This window comes from Chlorocebus sabaeus, chromosome 2 (assembly GCF_047675955.1).
Source record: "Chlorocebus sabaeus isolate Y175 chromosome 2, mChlSab1.0.hap1, whole genome shotgun sequence".
NCBI classification, from domain to species: Eukaryota; Metazoa; Chordata; class Mammalia; order Primates; family Cercopithecidae; genus Chlorocebus; species Chlorocebus sabaeus.
Window position 1 is genome coordinate 12,361,583 of NC_132905.1, and position 15,995 is coordinate 12,377,577.

The 15,995-nt window shown below is 49.7% G+C and overlaps 1 protein-coding gene across 1 annotated transcript in view; it reads left to right on the forward strand.

Annotated features, from left to right (window-relative positions):
• The first annotated feature begins 345 nt into the window (after nucleotides 1-345).
• ATP9A (ATPase phospholipid transporting 9A (putative)) overlaps nucleotides 346-15,995 on the forward strand; it is a 169,251-nt gene continuing 153,601 nt past the window's right edge. Inside the window, exon 1 of the mRNA XM_073005782.1 lies at nucleotides 346-474. Within this exon, the coding sequence (XP_072861883.1) occupies nucleotides 407-474 (68 nt within the window). The 5' untranslated portion in view covers nucleotides 346-406. The remainder of the gene's footprint in view (nucleotides 475-15,995) is intronic.

A 15,995-nucleotide genomic window follows, 5' to 3' on the forward strand; every position in this document is an offset into this window, starting at 1 on the left:
GGCCGCAGGGCGCGCGCACGGCGGGCGTGGGCGGGGGGCGCGTGGCCGGGTGGGCGCGCGTGGGGGGCGCGCGGCGCGGGCCGGGGGCGGGGACACTGCGGCGGCCGCGGCGGCGCGGACACGGCCCGGCCGCCCCCCGTGGCAGGCGCGGCGCGGAGCGAGCGGGCGCAGAGCGGAGCTCGGGCCCATGGTGCGCCCGTGTCCGTCGGTCGGGCCGCGCGGGCGGCTCCGCGCGTGGCCCGGCGCTCGCGAGCTCGCCCCCTCGCTGCGGGCCCGGCCCGCCCGCTGCCGCCGCCTCCTCCCCCGGGGCGGCGCGGCGCCGGCGGGCGGCGGCGCGGAGGCCGGACCGGGCGGCGGCCCAGGCGGCGCGGGGGGCGCGGCGGCCAAGGCGGGCGGCGCCGCCGACATGACGGACAACATCCCGCTGCAGCCGGTGCGCCAGAAGAAGCGGATGGACAGCAGGCCCCGCGCCGGGTGAGTGGGCCCGGCTCGCGTTCTCCTTTGTCCGCGCCTCCCGGAGCCGGCGCTCGGGCCAGCCTGGCCCGGCCTGACAGGTTGGCCGCGCGCCCTGCCCGGCGCCATGAGCCCGGGGCAGGGCCGGGGAGGCGGGGAGGCGGCGAGGGGGTCCCTGCGCTCCAGCCCCGGGCGGCCCCTAGCCTGATGCCGGCCCTTTGGGGTTCGAGCGCCCGGTTGCCTGGCCTCCCTGCCCACCTTCCTTTAGAAACCCCGAGAAGCCGGGCCCGCCCCGGCGCTGTTTACACAGTCGCGGAATTCGGATCAGCCATGCCTTCTCACCGTTTCATTGTTCCGTAATTAATATCTGTCGTTGAGGTAACGATTTGGTCAATGTCACACCGAGCTCTGTGCTTGGAGCCCAGATATGCTCAGCTTTTAGGGGGGCACGGCCTGCGCCGCGGGGTACCCCATCAGCGCCCCTGGGTCCCAACCCCAGGAGGCTGCGCCGAGACCACCTGCGCTCCGGTGGCCCCTTCCCCCTCCGCCCCGGGGTGGACCCGAACCAGCAGCCGAAGGAGGGTGGGAGGGGCTCCAACTGGCCGCTTGGTGACACTACCTCTTGTGTTCTCCCCCCACAATTTAGGGGAAGGAATCCCACGGCTGGGACAGGGGCTGCAGCCTGCTGTGTCTTTCCCCGCAGCGGGAGACCCCGAGGGCAGCCTAGACGTGGAACATGCAAGGGTTTTCCCGCATTTGGGGAGAGGGGACGGGTTGGTATTTTGCGCCTCGCCGTCTTCCTGTTCGGAGGATGGCAGCGTGACATGTTGAGGTTTGCGGGGCTCTTGCCTTGCCTGCCATAGACTTACCTGGGCGTGAGGGGCGGGGGTGGGAAGGACGGGGGTGGGCGCTGGTGCAAATGCAGATTCCCCGGCCCCCGCCTAGACCCGCCAATCAGAGTTCTGGGGGCGGGGCCTGGAGATGTGCATTTCCACAGGCGGTGCAGGTGAGGCTGGAGCCCGCTGGAGGCTGAACACGGTATTGGGCGGGGCCTGCGGCCGCTCTGCTCCACCCTTGCTCGGGTGTCCGGTCCTCCCTGGGCAACTTCCCGGTGGCGGCCGCTTATTGCAGCGTCAGTTGCTGGGAACAGCAGACGCAGAGGGTGGGGTGAACCCTAAAGGTGGCTTCACCAGGTGTCAGTGGAATTTAAAAAAAAAAAAGAATGGTGCGGGCGGCCATTTTGTGGGGTCTTTGTCCCTGGCTTCCTGAATCCTCCGATGAAGAGGCCTCACTGATATTACCCAGAGGAGGAAATTGGAGCTTACGGAGATTAAGGGCTGTAGGAAAGACTCTGCAAAATGGAGATTGAACTCCGGATTGTCTGACCCAAAGACAGTTCCCTCACTCCTCCTCTTTTTGCCTTCATTGTTATTATTATTATAGAGATGAAGTCTCGCTCTGTTGCCTAGGCTGGAGTGCTGTGGCGAGATCTCCGCTCACTGCAACCTCTGCCTCCCGACTTCAAGCAATTTTCTGCCTCAGCCTCCAGAGTAGCTGGGATTACAGGCACCAGATACCACGCCCAGCTAATTTTTGTATTTTTAGTAGAGACGGGGGTTTCACCATCTTGGCCAGGCTCGTCTTGAACTCCTGACCTCGTGATCCACCCACCTCGGCCTACCAAAGTTCTGGGATTATAGGTGTGAGTCACCATGCCCGACTATTTTATTATTTTTTTTTAAATGAGGGAGTAGCAGGGGACCACCTTGCTATGTTGCTCAGGCTGGTCTCAAACTCTTGGCCTCAAAGAATCCTTCCGCCTCAACCTCCTGGAGGTAGTCTCCTGGGTTGGCTTTTGTTTTTGTTTTGAAGACAGAGTTTCGCTCTTGTCGCCCAGGCTGGAGTCCAGCGGTGTGAACAACCTCTGCTTCCCAGGTTCAAGCGATTCTCCTGCCTCAGCCTCCTGAGTGGCTGGGATTACAGGCATGCGCCACCATGCCCGGCTAATTTTGTATTTTAAGTAGAGATGGGGTTTCTCCATGTTGGTCAGGCTGGTCTCGAACTCTTGACCTCAGGTGATCCGCCCACCTTGGCCTCCCAAAGTGCTGGGATTACAGATGTGAGCCACTGTGCCCGGCCAATCTATTTCTTAAACAGTGACATGGATTTGGATTCACATCGTGTATCAGGGTTGCTGTGCGTTTGCATAAATGCTCTGGTATATAATCTGCATTTTCAGGAGTAGATCCTGAAGCTTAGAAACACTTGAGAAGCGCAGAGAGATGGAGGAGCTTCCTGAAATAGACTAGGGGCTGGGGGATGACAGCCTGAGGGCTAAAGTGGGTGGGTGATTAAAGGAAGAAGAAAGTAATATGTAATCGTTCAGGCTTTCTGTTGGACTCTTGAGATAAATACGACTGTTTTAATCCTTACAAAAACCATGTAAGTTTTTAGAGTTAATTCTCCCATTTTATTGACAGGGAAGCAAAGATTCACTGATGTTAATGTGTTCCTGGTCTTGGAGGTTGTAAGTGAGAGGAGGCAGTTTTGAACCAGATCCACCCATTTCACCTGATGGTTCTAGGCAATAAAACTGTGGAATGGTTGGAGGATTTGTGGTTAAAAAAAAAAAACAAAAACAAGATGCCGTATGTCGTAGGGGACAGAATGCAATTATTTCTGGGGTCACTCGGCATATGTTGCGAACACTCGCAGCTTATTTTTGGAGGAATCCCCCAGCTTCAAAGTTCTTTTCTCTCTTGAGAAAGTTACCACATCCTGATATTGAGAAAACGTTTGAAATGGTGTAGTTAGGAAACAAGGTATTTCACCGCCATTGCTGGAAACCATTTTATGACATCACCTCCTCTGCTTGTGGCTGCCTGGAGCTCCTCTCTTGGTGAAATGGCAGGGATTGTTAGGAGCCAGTATTCAGGAATCCATTGAGGAGCTGGGTTCACACCCAGGCTCTGCTGCTTACTAGCTGTGTGATCTTGGGAAAATAACTTTAACTCTCTGAGCCTCAGTTGTTTCTGTAAAATGGGAATAACAATAATTATATATCTCATAGAATTGTTTAGTCCATGTAAAGTTTAGGAGAATGAGTACTCAGTATGCCTTAGGTAATTACTGGGGCTAATGGTGATCACTGGGTGTTTGCATGAGGTTTACTGTTGGGATCTGCAGTGTGCTTCTTTGAGAGGAGGGGCCTTTTATGAGAAATTTAGAAATATTATGAATTTCACTGCTTTTTCCTGATGAAATTCAGGTAAATGAGTAACTATATAGAGCATTCCGTCCAGGTATGTCGAGGACCTGGTGTGGTGATGTGGCCAGGATGGGAGCTTAGGTACCAGGTGGCCTGAGACTTTGCCTCGTTGTAACAATCTATGTTTTGTGGCCACATTGGACGGGGATGCTTTGATGCTTGATAGATTTGGATTTGGAGGACTAGGAAGTTTTGAATATGAATCAGATTGAGAAAGAAGAACTGAATAGGTACACTGTCTACCACAATTTTTTAAACAGCTTTATTGAGATATAATTTATACAGCATACATCTATTGAAAGTGTACAAACCATTGATTTCAGGAAAATAGATGTATAGAATTACGCAGCCATCACTCCGGCGCGGGTTTTGAACGTTTCCATCACCTCCGAAAGTCTCCTTCAGCCCATCCACAGTTCATCCCTGCCCTTGCCCCAGTCCCAGGCAACCCGTGATCCACTTTCTGATTCCATAGATTTGCCCTTTCTGGAAATTGTCTATCAGTGGAATCATACCACGTGGTACCTTTTGTGTCTGGCTGCTTTAATTTACCATGAAGTTTTTGAAGTTTCTTTTTATTGTGTAATAGAATTCCAGTTGGGCTCGGTGGCTGCACCTGTAATCCCGGCGCTTTGGGAGGATGAGGCAGGAGGATTGCTTGAGCCCCGGAGTTCAAGAACAGCCTGGGCAATATAGTGAAACCCTGTCTCTACAAAAAATAGACAATAATAATAATAAAAAAAGCCAGGCATGGTGGCTGAGCCTGTGGTCCCAGCTACTTGGGAGGCTGAGTTGGGGGAGTGCTTCAGCCCAGGAGATCTAGGTGACAGTAAGCCCTGATCGTACCGCTGCACTCTAGCCTGGGCAACACAGTGAGAGCCTGTCTCAAAAAAAAACAAAAAACAAAAAACCAAAAAAACCCGTGCGTGGATATATCACCTTAAAATTTTTTTTTTTTTTAAAGATAGGGTCTCACTCTTGTCGCCTAGGCTGGAGTGCAGTGGCATGATCTCAGTTCACTGCAACCTCCACCTCCCGGGTTCAAGCGATTCTCATGCATCAACCTCCTGAGTAGCTGGGATTACAGGTGCCCGCCGCCACACCCAGCTAATTTTTGTATTTTTGGTAGAGACGGGGCTTCACCATATTGGCCAAGCTGGCCTCGAACTCCTGATCTCAAGTTATCCGCTGAGATCAGGCGTGAGATTACAGGCGTGAGCCACTGACCCTGACCCGGCCCAGTGTTAACACAGGGTCCTTAAAAGCGAAAGACAGGCAGGAGAGTGAGTATCAGCATAAGAGAAAGATTGGGAGAGGCTGCACTCCTGGCTTGAAGAGGAAAGAAAGGGCCACGAGCCAAGGAATGCAGGGGACTCTAGAAGTTGGAAAAGGTAAGGAAACGGACTCTCCATTGGAGCCTCCAGAAGGAACACAGTCCTGCTGACACCTTCCTTGATTTTAGTCCCATGAGGCCCATTTTGGATTTCAGACCTAACTGTAGGGTAATAGACTTGCAATGTTTTAAGCCACTCAAGTTGTGGTAATTTGTTACAGCAATGAGGAGAAGCTGTCACACACGGATGTGTGCTGCAGACCCTGGGAACAGATTCTCGTGCTCCTCTTTCCATTCTGAGGAGGGGACTGGAGTCTAGACAGGAAGCCCCCTGCCTAGGTGGAGGCATCAGAGGCATTTCAGAGGTCCTACATTTTGCCTGAGAGCATAGAGCTTACATCAGCATGTTTATGTGACTCATTATCTGACGGTGGAGGAAAAAGATGAATATTTATTTTGGACCCGCAGTGTTTTGGCTCTGAACTGACGTTTCCTCTTTCATGCTGCACAATGGTCCTTTGATGTTGGTATTTTTTTTTATTCTTGCTTTACTGATAAGGAAACAAAAATGCCCTTTCTCTTTGATGTGACGGAGGTGTGGTGTTAGGTAGGATTCTCATTATTCTCAGGACTTACATTCTTGTTTTGTTTTTTGTTTGTTTGTTTCTGAGACGGAGTCTCCGCTCTGTCGCCCAAGCTAGAGTGCAGTGGCGCGATCTCAGCTCACTGCAAGCTCCGCCTCCCAGGTTCACACCATTCTCCTGCCTCAGCCTCCCGAGTAGCTGGGACTACAGGCGCCTGCCACCTCGCCTGGCTAATATTTTTATATTTTTAGTAGAAACGGGGTTTTACTATGTTAGCCAGGATGGTTTTGATCTCCTGACTTCGTGATCCGCCTGTCTCGGCCTCCCAAAGTGCTGGGATTACAGGCGTTAGCCACTGCACCCGGCCTTGTGTGTTCATTTTAACATCCTTTCTTTGATGTGGTGGAGGGAGTATTAGGTATGAAACATATAGGGGTATGTTTTGAGGGAGGGAATTGTGCTGGTGGGTGAAACCCAGAGACACCCCCCTCCTCGGCCACCGACCTTCCCCTCTCTGGGCTGGAGTAGAGAGTTGCACCAACAGCTCTTTGCCCCCCTGGGATGAGAACAGTGCAGCAGGCCTTGGCAGCGGCCCATGGGGCTGTGCTCTCTGTCCTTTGCCAGCGCCCAGCTGCACTTGTGCCATCCCCTTCAGTTACAGAGGTCCTCCCTTGCTCTGCCTTGTGCTGACCAAAGCTAGACTAGCTGCTCCCTGCCCTTGTGGAGACCAGAAGATGCATCATTGCAAACCCACAGAGGGACTCTGAAGGATGGAGTGTGGACATGGGCGCTGTGCCTGTGGGGCTTCCCTGTGGAAGGGCTCGCTCTTTTCTTTTTTGAGACAGAGTCTCTTCTGTTGCCTAGGCTGGAGTGCAGTGGTATGATCTCAGCTCTCTGCAACCTCTGCCTCCCGAGTTTAAGCGATTCTCCTGCCTCAGCCTCCTGAGTAGCTGGGATTACAGGTGTGCGCCGCCATGCCCGGCTAATTTTTGCATTTTTAGTAGAGACGGGGTTTCACCATGTTGGTCAGGCTGGTCTCAACACTTGACCTCGTGATCCACCCGTCTTGGCCATCCAAAGTGTTGGGATTACAAGCATAAGCCACTGCACCCTGCCCAAAAGGGCTCTTTCTACCTACTGTCCAGCTGGCTGGTGAGAGGAGGTCCCTGTATTCCAGTCCCCAAGGAGTTGGGGGCACCCTTTGACCTTGAACTCTGCCTTGCACGCAACAAGTTGGAAAAAGGAGGCAAGGCATTGAACCAGCCATCTTTGGACTTTTGGCCCTTACTTCTCAGAACAGAATGTTCTTTTAGTGTCTACTCAGATGGAAATGTTGAAAGTTGGTGATAAGGGCTGGCCGTATTTTATGACTGCCTTTGAAGGGGGATGGGATGTGTCTTCAGGGTCACTCATGAAGGTGGTGACTTTGGTTTAATTTGGAAAGAAAAAGACTAGTTGTAACATTTTTTATTGATGACATTTAGAATGATTCTGATTTTAATAACTAGTATCTGTTTTCTCTAATTTGTGTGAGTTTGAAAGATTAATATATGTATGAAAGATTAGCAATTATTTTTATGAGCCCTTCTGTTTGTACCAAATGATACTTGCTTTCTTGTTGTAGTCATGGCAGGAAGTTTCCTTTTAGAATTTAAAGAAAAGGCAGTCAATTAAAGAAAACCATGAAGTCTGTAAAAGTTCCTGAGATTTGTAGATACCCCAAGTCATGCCTGACATTTAGGAATTAGTGGCCCATGCTGAAATGGCACAGTCTAAACACATAATGTTACTGCTACAAGGGGAAAGAAATAGGAGAGTTAGTTGTGCTTATACATTTAAAACCTTTTTTTTTTTTTTTTTGAAACATCGTCTCACTCTGTTGCTCAGGCTGGAGTCCAGTGGTGTGATCTCACTGCAACCTCAGCCTCTCGGGTTCAAGCAATCCTACCGCCGCAGCCTCCCCAGTAGCTGGGATTACAAACATGCACCACCATGCCTGTCTAATTTTTGTATTTTTTATAGAAATGGGGTTTCTTCATGTTGTTCAGGCTGTTTTCAAACTCTTGAGCTAAAGCAATCCGCCAACCTCGGCCTGTCAAAGTGCTGGGACTACAGGCGCCAGCCACTGTGCCTGGCCCTGCTTTTATTTTTGTCTAAACAGAATTTGCAGAAACTCTGGGGGAAGACAGTTGGAAGAGGCCCCGTGGGAGCAGGGAAAGGCTTCTGGTGAGAGTTGGAAAGGTGGACTGGGCCGGATGCTCTTCCTTCGTCCCAATTAAATCTCTGTGGCATTTAGCAAATGCCAGGGAAGAGCCTGTTGGCAGCGGTCCCCAAGGAAGAATCAGTTTGTAGTGTCAGCAGTGCCCTGCTCCTAACATGAGCCTGGCAGGATCTCCCACATGCCGCGGACAGTTTGCAGTGACGAGATGAAGTCAGGCTTGGGGCCGGACTTGGTGGCTCATGCTTGCAATCCCAGCACTTTGGGAGGCCAAGGTGGGTGGCTCACTTAAGGTCAGGAGTTCAAGACCAACCTGGCCAACATGGTGAAACCCTGTCTCTACTAAAAATACACCGCGCCTGGCCGATATTTTGGGTTTGATGATTCCCTGTTATGGGGGCTGTCCTGGGCATTGTAGGATGTTTAGCAGCATCTCTGGCCTCTACCCACTAGATGCCAGTACTGTCCCCTCCCCGCCTTGTGACAATCAAGAATGTCTCCAGATATTGCCAAGTGTCCTTTGCGGGGTGAATGGCCCTCGGAGCCACTGGACTAAGGAAACTGATATTCAGTGAGTGGCCATATTCTTTATTGTTCTTTTAAAGTGTCTCATCTTGTCTATAAAAAAAAAAAAGGAAAACAAAACTCAAGACGTCTGTTGGATGAGAAATCATACAGTCTGGACTATTGTTCTTGCTGTGAGGTCAGCTTTCTGATTTAGTAATTAAGGAAGCTTTGTGCTGTTAGAACATTTGGGAAATGTTGCAGATGTGGATCCCCCATCCCTCCCCAAATTCACATGTTTGAAGCTGGCACCCCCAGCACCTCAGAATGTGAGTGAATTTGGAGACAGGGCCTTTAAAGAGGTGATCAATTTAAAATGAAGCTGTTAGGCCTGGCGCGGTGGCTCACGCCTGTAATCCCAGCACTTTGGGAGGCCAAGGTGGGTGAATCATGAGGTCAGGAGATCGAGACCATCTTGGCTAACATGGTGAAACCCCATCTCTACTAAAAATACAAAACATTAGCCAGGCGTGGTGGCGGGCGTCTGTAGTCCCAGCTACTCAGGAGGCTGAGGCAGGAGAATGGTGTGAACCTGGGAGGCAGAGCTTGCAGTGAGCCGAGATCGCACCACTGCACTCCAGCCTGGGAGATAGAGCGAGACTCCATCTCAAAAAAAAAAAAATAAAATAAAAATAAATTAAAAATTAAATGAAGCTGTTAGGATGGACCCTTTTCCATTCTGCCCGGTGACCTTATAGGAGGAGACCGACAGAGAGGCTCACGCCTGGTGAGCATGGTGACTCACACCTGTAATCCCAGCACTTTTTTTTTTTCTTTTTTTTTTTTTTTGAGACGGAGTCTTGCTCTGTCGCCCAGGCTGGAGTGCAGTGGCCGGATCTCAGCTCACTGCAAGCTCCGCCTCCCGGGTTTACGCCATTCTCCTGCCTCAGCCTCCCGAGTAGCTGGGACTACAGGCACCAGCCACCTCGCCCGGCTAGCTTTTTTGTATTTTTTAGTAGAGATGGGGTTTCACCATGTTAGCCAGGATGGTCTCGAACTCCTGACCTCGTGATCCGCCCGTCTTGGCCTCCCAAAGTGCTGGGATTACAGGCTTGAGCCACCGCGCCTGGCCAATCCCAGCACTTTGGGAGGCTGAGGCAGGCGGATCACTTGAGGTCAGGAGTTTGAGACCAGCCTGGCCAAACATGGTGAAACCCCATCTCTACTAAAATTACAAAAATTAGCTGGGTGTCGTGACGTGTACCTGTAATCCCAGCGGCTAGGAAGGTCGAGGCAGGAAAATTGCTTTAACTCAGGATGCGGAGGTTGCAGTGAACCAGCCTGGGTGACAGAGCGAGACTGCATCTCAGAAAAGAAAGAAAGAAAGAAAGAAAGAAAGAAAGAAAGACAGAGACACCAGAGAAAAGATTGTGTGAGGACACAGGGGGATGGTGGCTGTCTACAAGCCAAGGAGAGAGGCTTCAGGAGAAACCAACCCTGCTGACACCTTGTTCTTGGACTTCTGGCCTCCAGGACTGTGAAAAAATAAGTTTCTGTTGTTTAAGCCATTCAGTGTATGATATTTTATTATGGCAGCCCAAGGAAACTAATGTAGGAAGCATCTCATTTATTGCCGTCTTGGCATGTGTGGTATCTCTTAGTGTTACTAAGCTTTCATTTGAAATTAATGTCATGAATAGTACAGCTATGAACATTCTTGAACACATCATTCAGTGTGTCTTATGTGGCTTTGCTGTGCCCTAGGGTATACATTTGTGTTTAGTTTTAGAAGAAAATGATAATTTTCCAAAGCAATTGTACTAATTTATACTTCTACCAAGCTGGTCAGTTGTTCCATGTCCTCACCAACACTGTATTGTCCGTCACCTTTCGTTTCAGCCATTCTGATGTGAGCATAATGATATTACAAGAATTTTTTTTTTTTTTTAATTGAGATGGAGTCTTGCTCTTTTACCCACAGGCTGGAATGCAGAGGCACGATCTCAGGTCACTGCAACCTCCGCCTCCTGGGTTCAAGCAATTCTCCTGCCTCAGCCTCCTGAGTAGCTGGGATTACAGGTCTGCGGCACCACGCTGGCTGATTTTTGTATTTTTAGTGGAGACGGGGTTTTACCATGTTTGTCAGGCTGGTCTCGAACTCCTGACCTTGTGATCCGCCCGCCTTGGCCTTCCAAAGTGCTAGGATTACAGGTGTGAGCCACCACGCCCAGCCAATAAATTTATTTATTCATTATTTATTTTTTATTTTTTGAGACAAAGTCTCACTCTTTTGCCCAGGCTGGAGTGTAGTGGTGCAATCTCGGCTCACTGCAGCCTCCGGCTCCTGGGTTCAAGGGATTCTCCTGCCTCAGCCTCCTGAGTAGTTGGGGTTACAGGTGTGTGCCACCATATCCGGCTAATTTTTGTGTTTTTTTTTTAGTAGAGACGGGGTTTCACCATGTTGGACAAGCTGGTCTCAAACTCCTGATCTCACATGATCCACCTTGGCCTCCCAAAGTGCTGGGATTACAGGCATGGGCCACCATGCCTGGCCTATTTATTTATTTATTGAGATAGTGTCTTACTCTGTTGCCCAGGATGGAATGCAGTGGTGTGATCTCAGCTCACTGCAACCTCTGCCTTCTGGGTTCAAGTAGTTCTCATGCCTCAGCCTTCCAACTAGCTGGGATTATGGGCGTGCACCACCGTGCCCAGTGATTTTTTTTTTTGTATTTTTAGTAGAGATGGGGTTTAGCCATGTTGGCCAGGCTGGTCTCAAACCCCTGACCTCAGGTGATTCACCTGCTTTTGGCCTCCCAAAGTGCTGGGAATACAGGTGTGTGCCCCCACGCCCAACCTAAGAAATTTATTCTTTTTTTTTTTTTTGAGATGGAGTTTTGCGCTTATTGCCTGGGCTGGAGTGCATTGGTGCAATCTCAGCTCACTGTGACCTCCGCCTCCTGGGTTCAAGTGATTCTCGTGCCTCAGTCTCCACGTAGCTAGGATTACAGGCATGCACCACTAGGCCCGGCTAATTTTTTTATATTTTTAGTAGAGACAGGGTTTCTCCATGTTGGTCAGGCTGGTCTTGAACTCCTGACCTCAGGTGATCCACCTGCCTTGGCCTCCGACAGTGCTGGGATTACAGGCGTGAGCCACCACGCCCAGCCTTGGCTTCCTTTTCTTTATCTGAGATTGAGTTTTAGACATATAGGTTAGTCACGGGAACACTGAGCTTAAATTGTCACGTCAGGGTGGCCTGTCCTCCTGTGGGTCTCCAGGCTCCAGGGCCTGGCCAGGCACACTCTTCTTGAGTAGTTTATGTTATAAGAGGAACGGTGAAAAAGTCTAATCTTTGTTTTCCTCTAATTGAAAAATGAGTACATATCCATGTTAGAAAAATGAGAGAGCAGGCCGGGCGTGGTGGCTTGTGCCTGTAACCCAGGGCTTTGGGAGGCTGAGGTGGGTGGATCACCTGAGGTCAGGAGTTCGGTTCTAGCCTGTCCAACATGGTGAAAACTCGTCTCTACCATAAAAAAAATACAAAAATTGGCTGGGCATGGTGGCACGTGCCTGTAATCCCAGCTACTTGGGAGGTTGAGTCAGGAGAATTCCTTGAACCCGGGAGACAGAGGTTGCAGTGAGTTGAGATTGTGCCACTGCACTCTAGCCTGGGTGACAGAGTAAGACTCAGTCTCATTTAAAAAAAAAAAAAAAAAAAAAGAGAGAACAGAGAAAACTGATAAAGGAAATAATGCTGGTATGTTATTTTTCCTTCAAAGACAATCACAATGAACACAAACCTTTTAGTAGATGATGTTTTCTTCCTGTTTGTGCGTGTACCTTGTTTTATGAGTAGGGACCATGTAGCACATGGGTTTTTGTTTTGTTTTGTTTTGAGACGGAGTCTCGCTCTGTCATTGCCCAGGCTGGAGTGCTGGGCGCTATCTGAGTTCACTGCAAGCTCCGCCTCCCGGGTTCACGCCATTCTCTTGCCTCAGCCTCCCAAGTAGCTGGGACTACAAGTGCCCGCCACCACACCCGGCTAATATTTTGTATTTTTAGTAGGAACGGGGTTTCACCGTGTTAGGATGGTCTCGATCTCCTGACCTTGTGATCTGCCTACCCTGGCCTCCCAAAGTGCTGGGATTACAGGTGTGAGCCACTGCGCCCGGCTTTTTTTTTTTTTTTTTTGAGTCAGGTCCTCACTCCATTTCTCAGGCCGGAGTGGAGGTGCACAATCTCTGCTCACTGTAACGTCTGCCTCCTGGGCTTAAGTGATTCTCTCACCTTCGTTTCCCAAACAGCTGGGACCACAGGCATGCACCACCACAGCTGGCTAACTTTTAGATATTTTAGAGAGACGAGGTCTCATTATATTGCCAAGTGTGGCACATAGGTTTTTATGTTTTACTTTTTCCACTTAGCGTTTTACTATAAAGCATTTTTTACATTATAGTGTACTTAACAAATGACATTTTATTTTATTTTATTTATTTTTTTGAGATGGAGTCTCACTCTGTTGCCCAGGCTGGATTGCAATGGCATGATTTCGGCTCACTGCAACCTCTGCCTTTCAAGTTCAGGTGATTCTCCTGCCTCCGCCTCCCAAGTAGCTAGGACTACAGGCACACACCACCACGCCCAGCTAATTTTTGTATTTTTAATAGAGATGGGGTTTTGCCATATGCAAATGACATTTTGAATGACAGCATAATATTTCTTTGAATAGACATCTCTAATTTACTTAACCAGTGCTTTATATTCTCACAAGTTGATTTGTATTTTATTTTCACTTTATAAGAAATGTTTTCTTTTTCTTTTCTTTCTTTCTTTTTTTTTTTTGAGACAGAGTCTGGCTCTCGTTGCCCAGGCTGGAGTGCAATGGCGCCATCTTGGCTCACTGCAACTTCTGCTTCCCAGGTTCGAGTGATTGTCCTGCCTCAGCCTCCCAAGTAGCTGGGGTTACAGGCGTGTGCCACCACACCCAGTGTTTTTGTATTTTTAGTAGAGATAGGATTTGACCATGTTGGCCAGGCTGGCCTCGAACCCCCAGCCTCAGGTGATCCACTCACCTTGGCCTCCCAAACTACTGGGATTAAAGGCATGAGCCACTGTACCCCGCCACAAGTAATGTTTTCATTCCGAATCCTGGCCCTCTAAAAGCAAACACAGAGAAAACAGAGAGAGGCACTGACTCCTGCCCTGGGCCTGAGAAGTCACCTGTTTGGGATTGGATAAGCCTGACCAGCAAAGAAGCACTCAAAAATTCAGTGTTGTGTGTGATACCGCAGAAAACCAGTGCTTAAGAATCTTGGCCTTGTTTTTGCATGTTTCAGAGAATTGCCGGCTGTTTGAAAGGGCATCCAGATCTCTCCACAGTCATAGAAAAGTTAACAGAGGTTTATAGTATGAAGACTAAAAATAGCTACTGTTGATTCCATCCGTTCATTCACTCCATAAACATTTCCTGAGCACTTACTCTGTCTCTGGCAGTTTTAATATTAGGGATATAGCGGTCAACACATGCACAGAAATCCCTGATAGCATGGACCTTCCATTCTAGTGACACACAGTAGATTTTCTTGTAAGAATTTTGTTAAACTCCATTGGTTTATTGGGTGCCACCATCACTGTCTTAGGTATTTTAAGTGGATTGTCTTAATGGCATTGTCCAATACTAGGTACTGTCATTGTTCTATTTTCCAGGAAACAGAGGCTTAGCAGGGTTAATTAACTAGCCCAGGGTCCCATAGCTCGTAAACTGCTGTCTCTTGTCTCCCAGGTCTCAGCTCAGCTGTCTCTTTGGGACATCTTTCCAGACCATTCACTCTGTAGGAGTCACTTACCGCCAAGTGGCATATTTTTGTTTGGGGTTTTTTTTTTTTTGCTTTTTTTTTTTTTGTTCCTACCTTTCCCACTACAAAATGTAGGCTCTGCGAGAGCCGTGCGAGAGCAGTGCCCTCGTTTGACTAGTGCTTAGCACAAAGGCTGGCACATAGTAGGTGCTCAGTAAATACTGGCTGCTTGATTAAATGAGCGAGTGAATAAAGAATAGGAGCAACAGGGCATGGTGGCTCACGCCTGTATCCCAGCACTTTGAAAGGCAGAGGTGGGAGGATCTCTTGAGCCCAGGAATTCGAGACCAGCCTGAGCAACACAGGGAGACTCCATCTTTACCAAGAAAATAAAAAATTAGCTGGGCGTGGTAGTGCATGCCCGTGGTCTCAGCTACTTGGGAGGCTGAAGTAGGAGGATCCTTTGAGCCCAGGGGTTTGAGATTGCAGTGAGCCATGATTGTGCCACTGCACTCCAGCCTGGGATGGAGTGTGACCCTGTCTCCAAAAAAAAAACCCCCCCAAAAAAACCCAAAAAACAGAAACATTAAAAAATCTCAAGAGCTTTACATTCCTAATTCATTGGGGGATATAAGTGGTGGTAGGACCCACAGTGGGCTTCAGTGAGGGTACATGTTGAGCACTGGAGCCAGAAGGAGGATAAACAATGGAATCCTCATCTGCACAGAAAAAGGGAATCCTTCCTTCCTGTTACCCCTCCCTCCTTCCTTCCCTTCTTTATCCGCATGACCCATGGCTACAAAGAAGGATCCACGTCCAGCCTCCTGCCTCTTGTTGAATGTGGAGCTCTTAGACCCCCTTGTGTGTCTCATGGAAGCTCCCATACCAGTGCCAGCCACCGTAGCAGAGTTGGAGGGAGGAGGCAGGTAGGCTTGGCATTACCAGTGGGGACCCTTGGTGTGGCCCTGCTAGGTTCCTGCTATTTGAATTCCTCCCTAGGTTGCCATCTAGACAATGCAGAGGTGGCTCTCAGATTCTACAGCGTGGTGAGATTGCCAGACTCTGGCTAAGAGGGCTGGCTCCGGGGTCAGCCTGCTGGACTCACATCCTGGCTCTGCCCCTTACGGGCTGCAAGACCCTGTAAGGTGCAGTGTCCTCATCAACAAGAGGGCAAGGATAGAAGCCCGTGACTGTAGGACGGTTGGGAGGAGCAAGGCAAGTCATTCGCCTTGAGGGCTTTGCCACAGCGCTTGGCACACACTCGGCACTTACTCATGTTTTCGCTTATTGTTTTGGTGTCTAGGAAATTGCTTTCCACTGGATTCTGTTCTGTTTTCTGGAATCTTGTGGGCCGTGCTGTGTGGGGTTGTTAGCCAGGCTCTGTGGCCTAGGCCTGTGTTAGAACCTGTGACCGAGTGTCTTGGGTAAACACAAATGCGTGAGGTGAGGGAGGAGTGCTGGGCACTGGGGCATGTGAAAGGGGAATGAGTCATCAGCCCACGCTTAGTGACAGAGCATCTTTGTGTGCCAGGCCTGGGGGAGGTGAATGGGATCTGGTCTCTGACCTGCAAACTCATGGCAAGATCCGAGGCTGCAGACAGAGCTGTGTGCTGTTTGGGCAGCAGGGTGAGCTTTATTATTTTATTATTATTTTTATTTATTTTTGAGGCGGAGTCTTGCTCTGTCACCCAGGCTGGAGTGCAAGTGACGCAATCTCGGCTCACTGCAACCTCAGCCTCCCGGATTCAAGCGATTCTCCTGCCTCAGCCTCCCAAGTAGTTGGGATTACAGGTGCCCACCACTGTGCCCAGCTAATTTTATTGGATTTTTTTTTTTT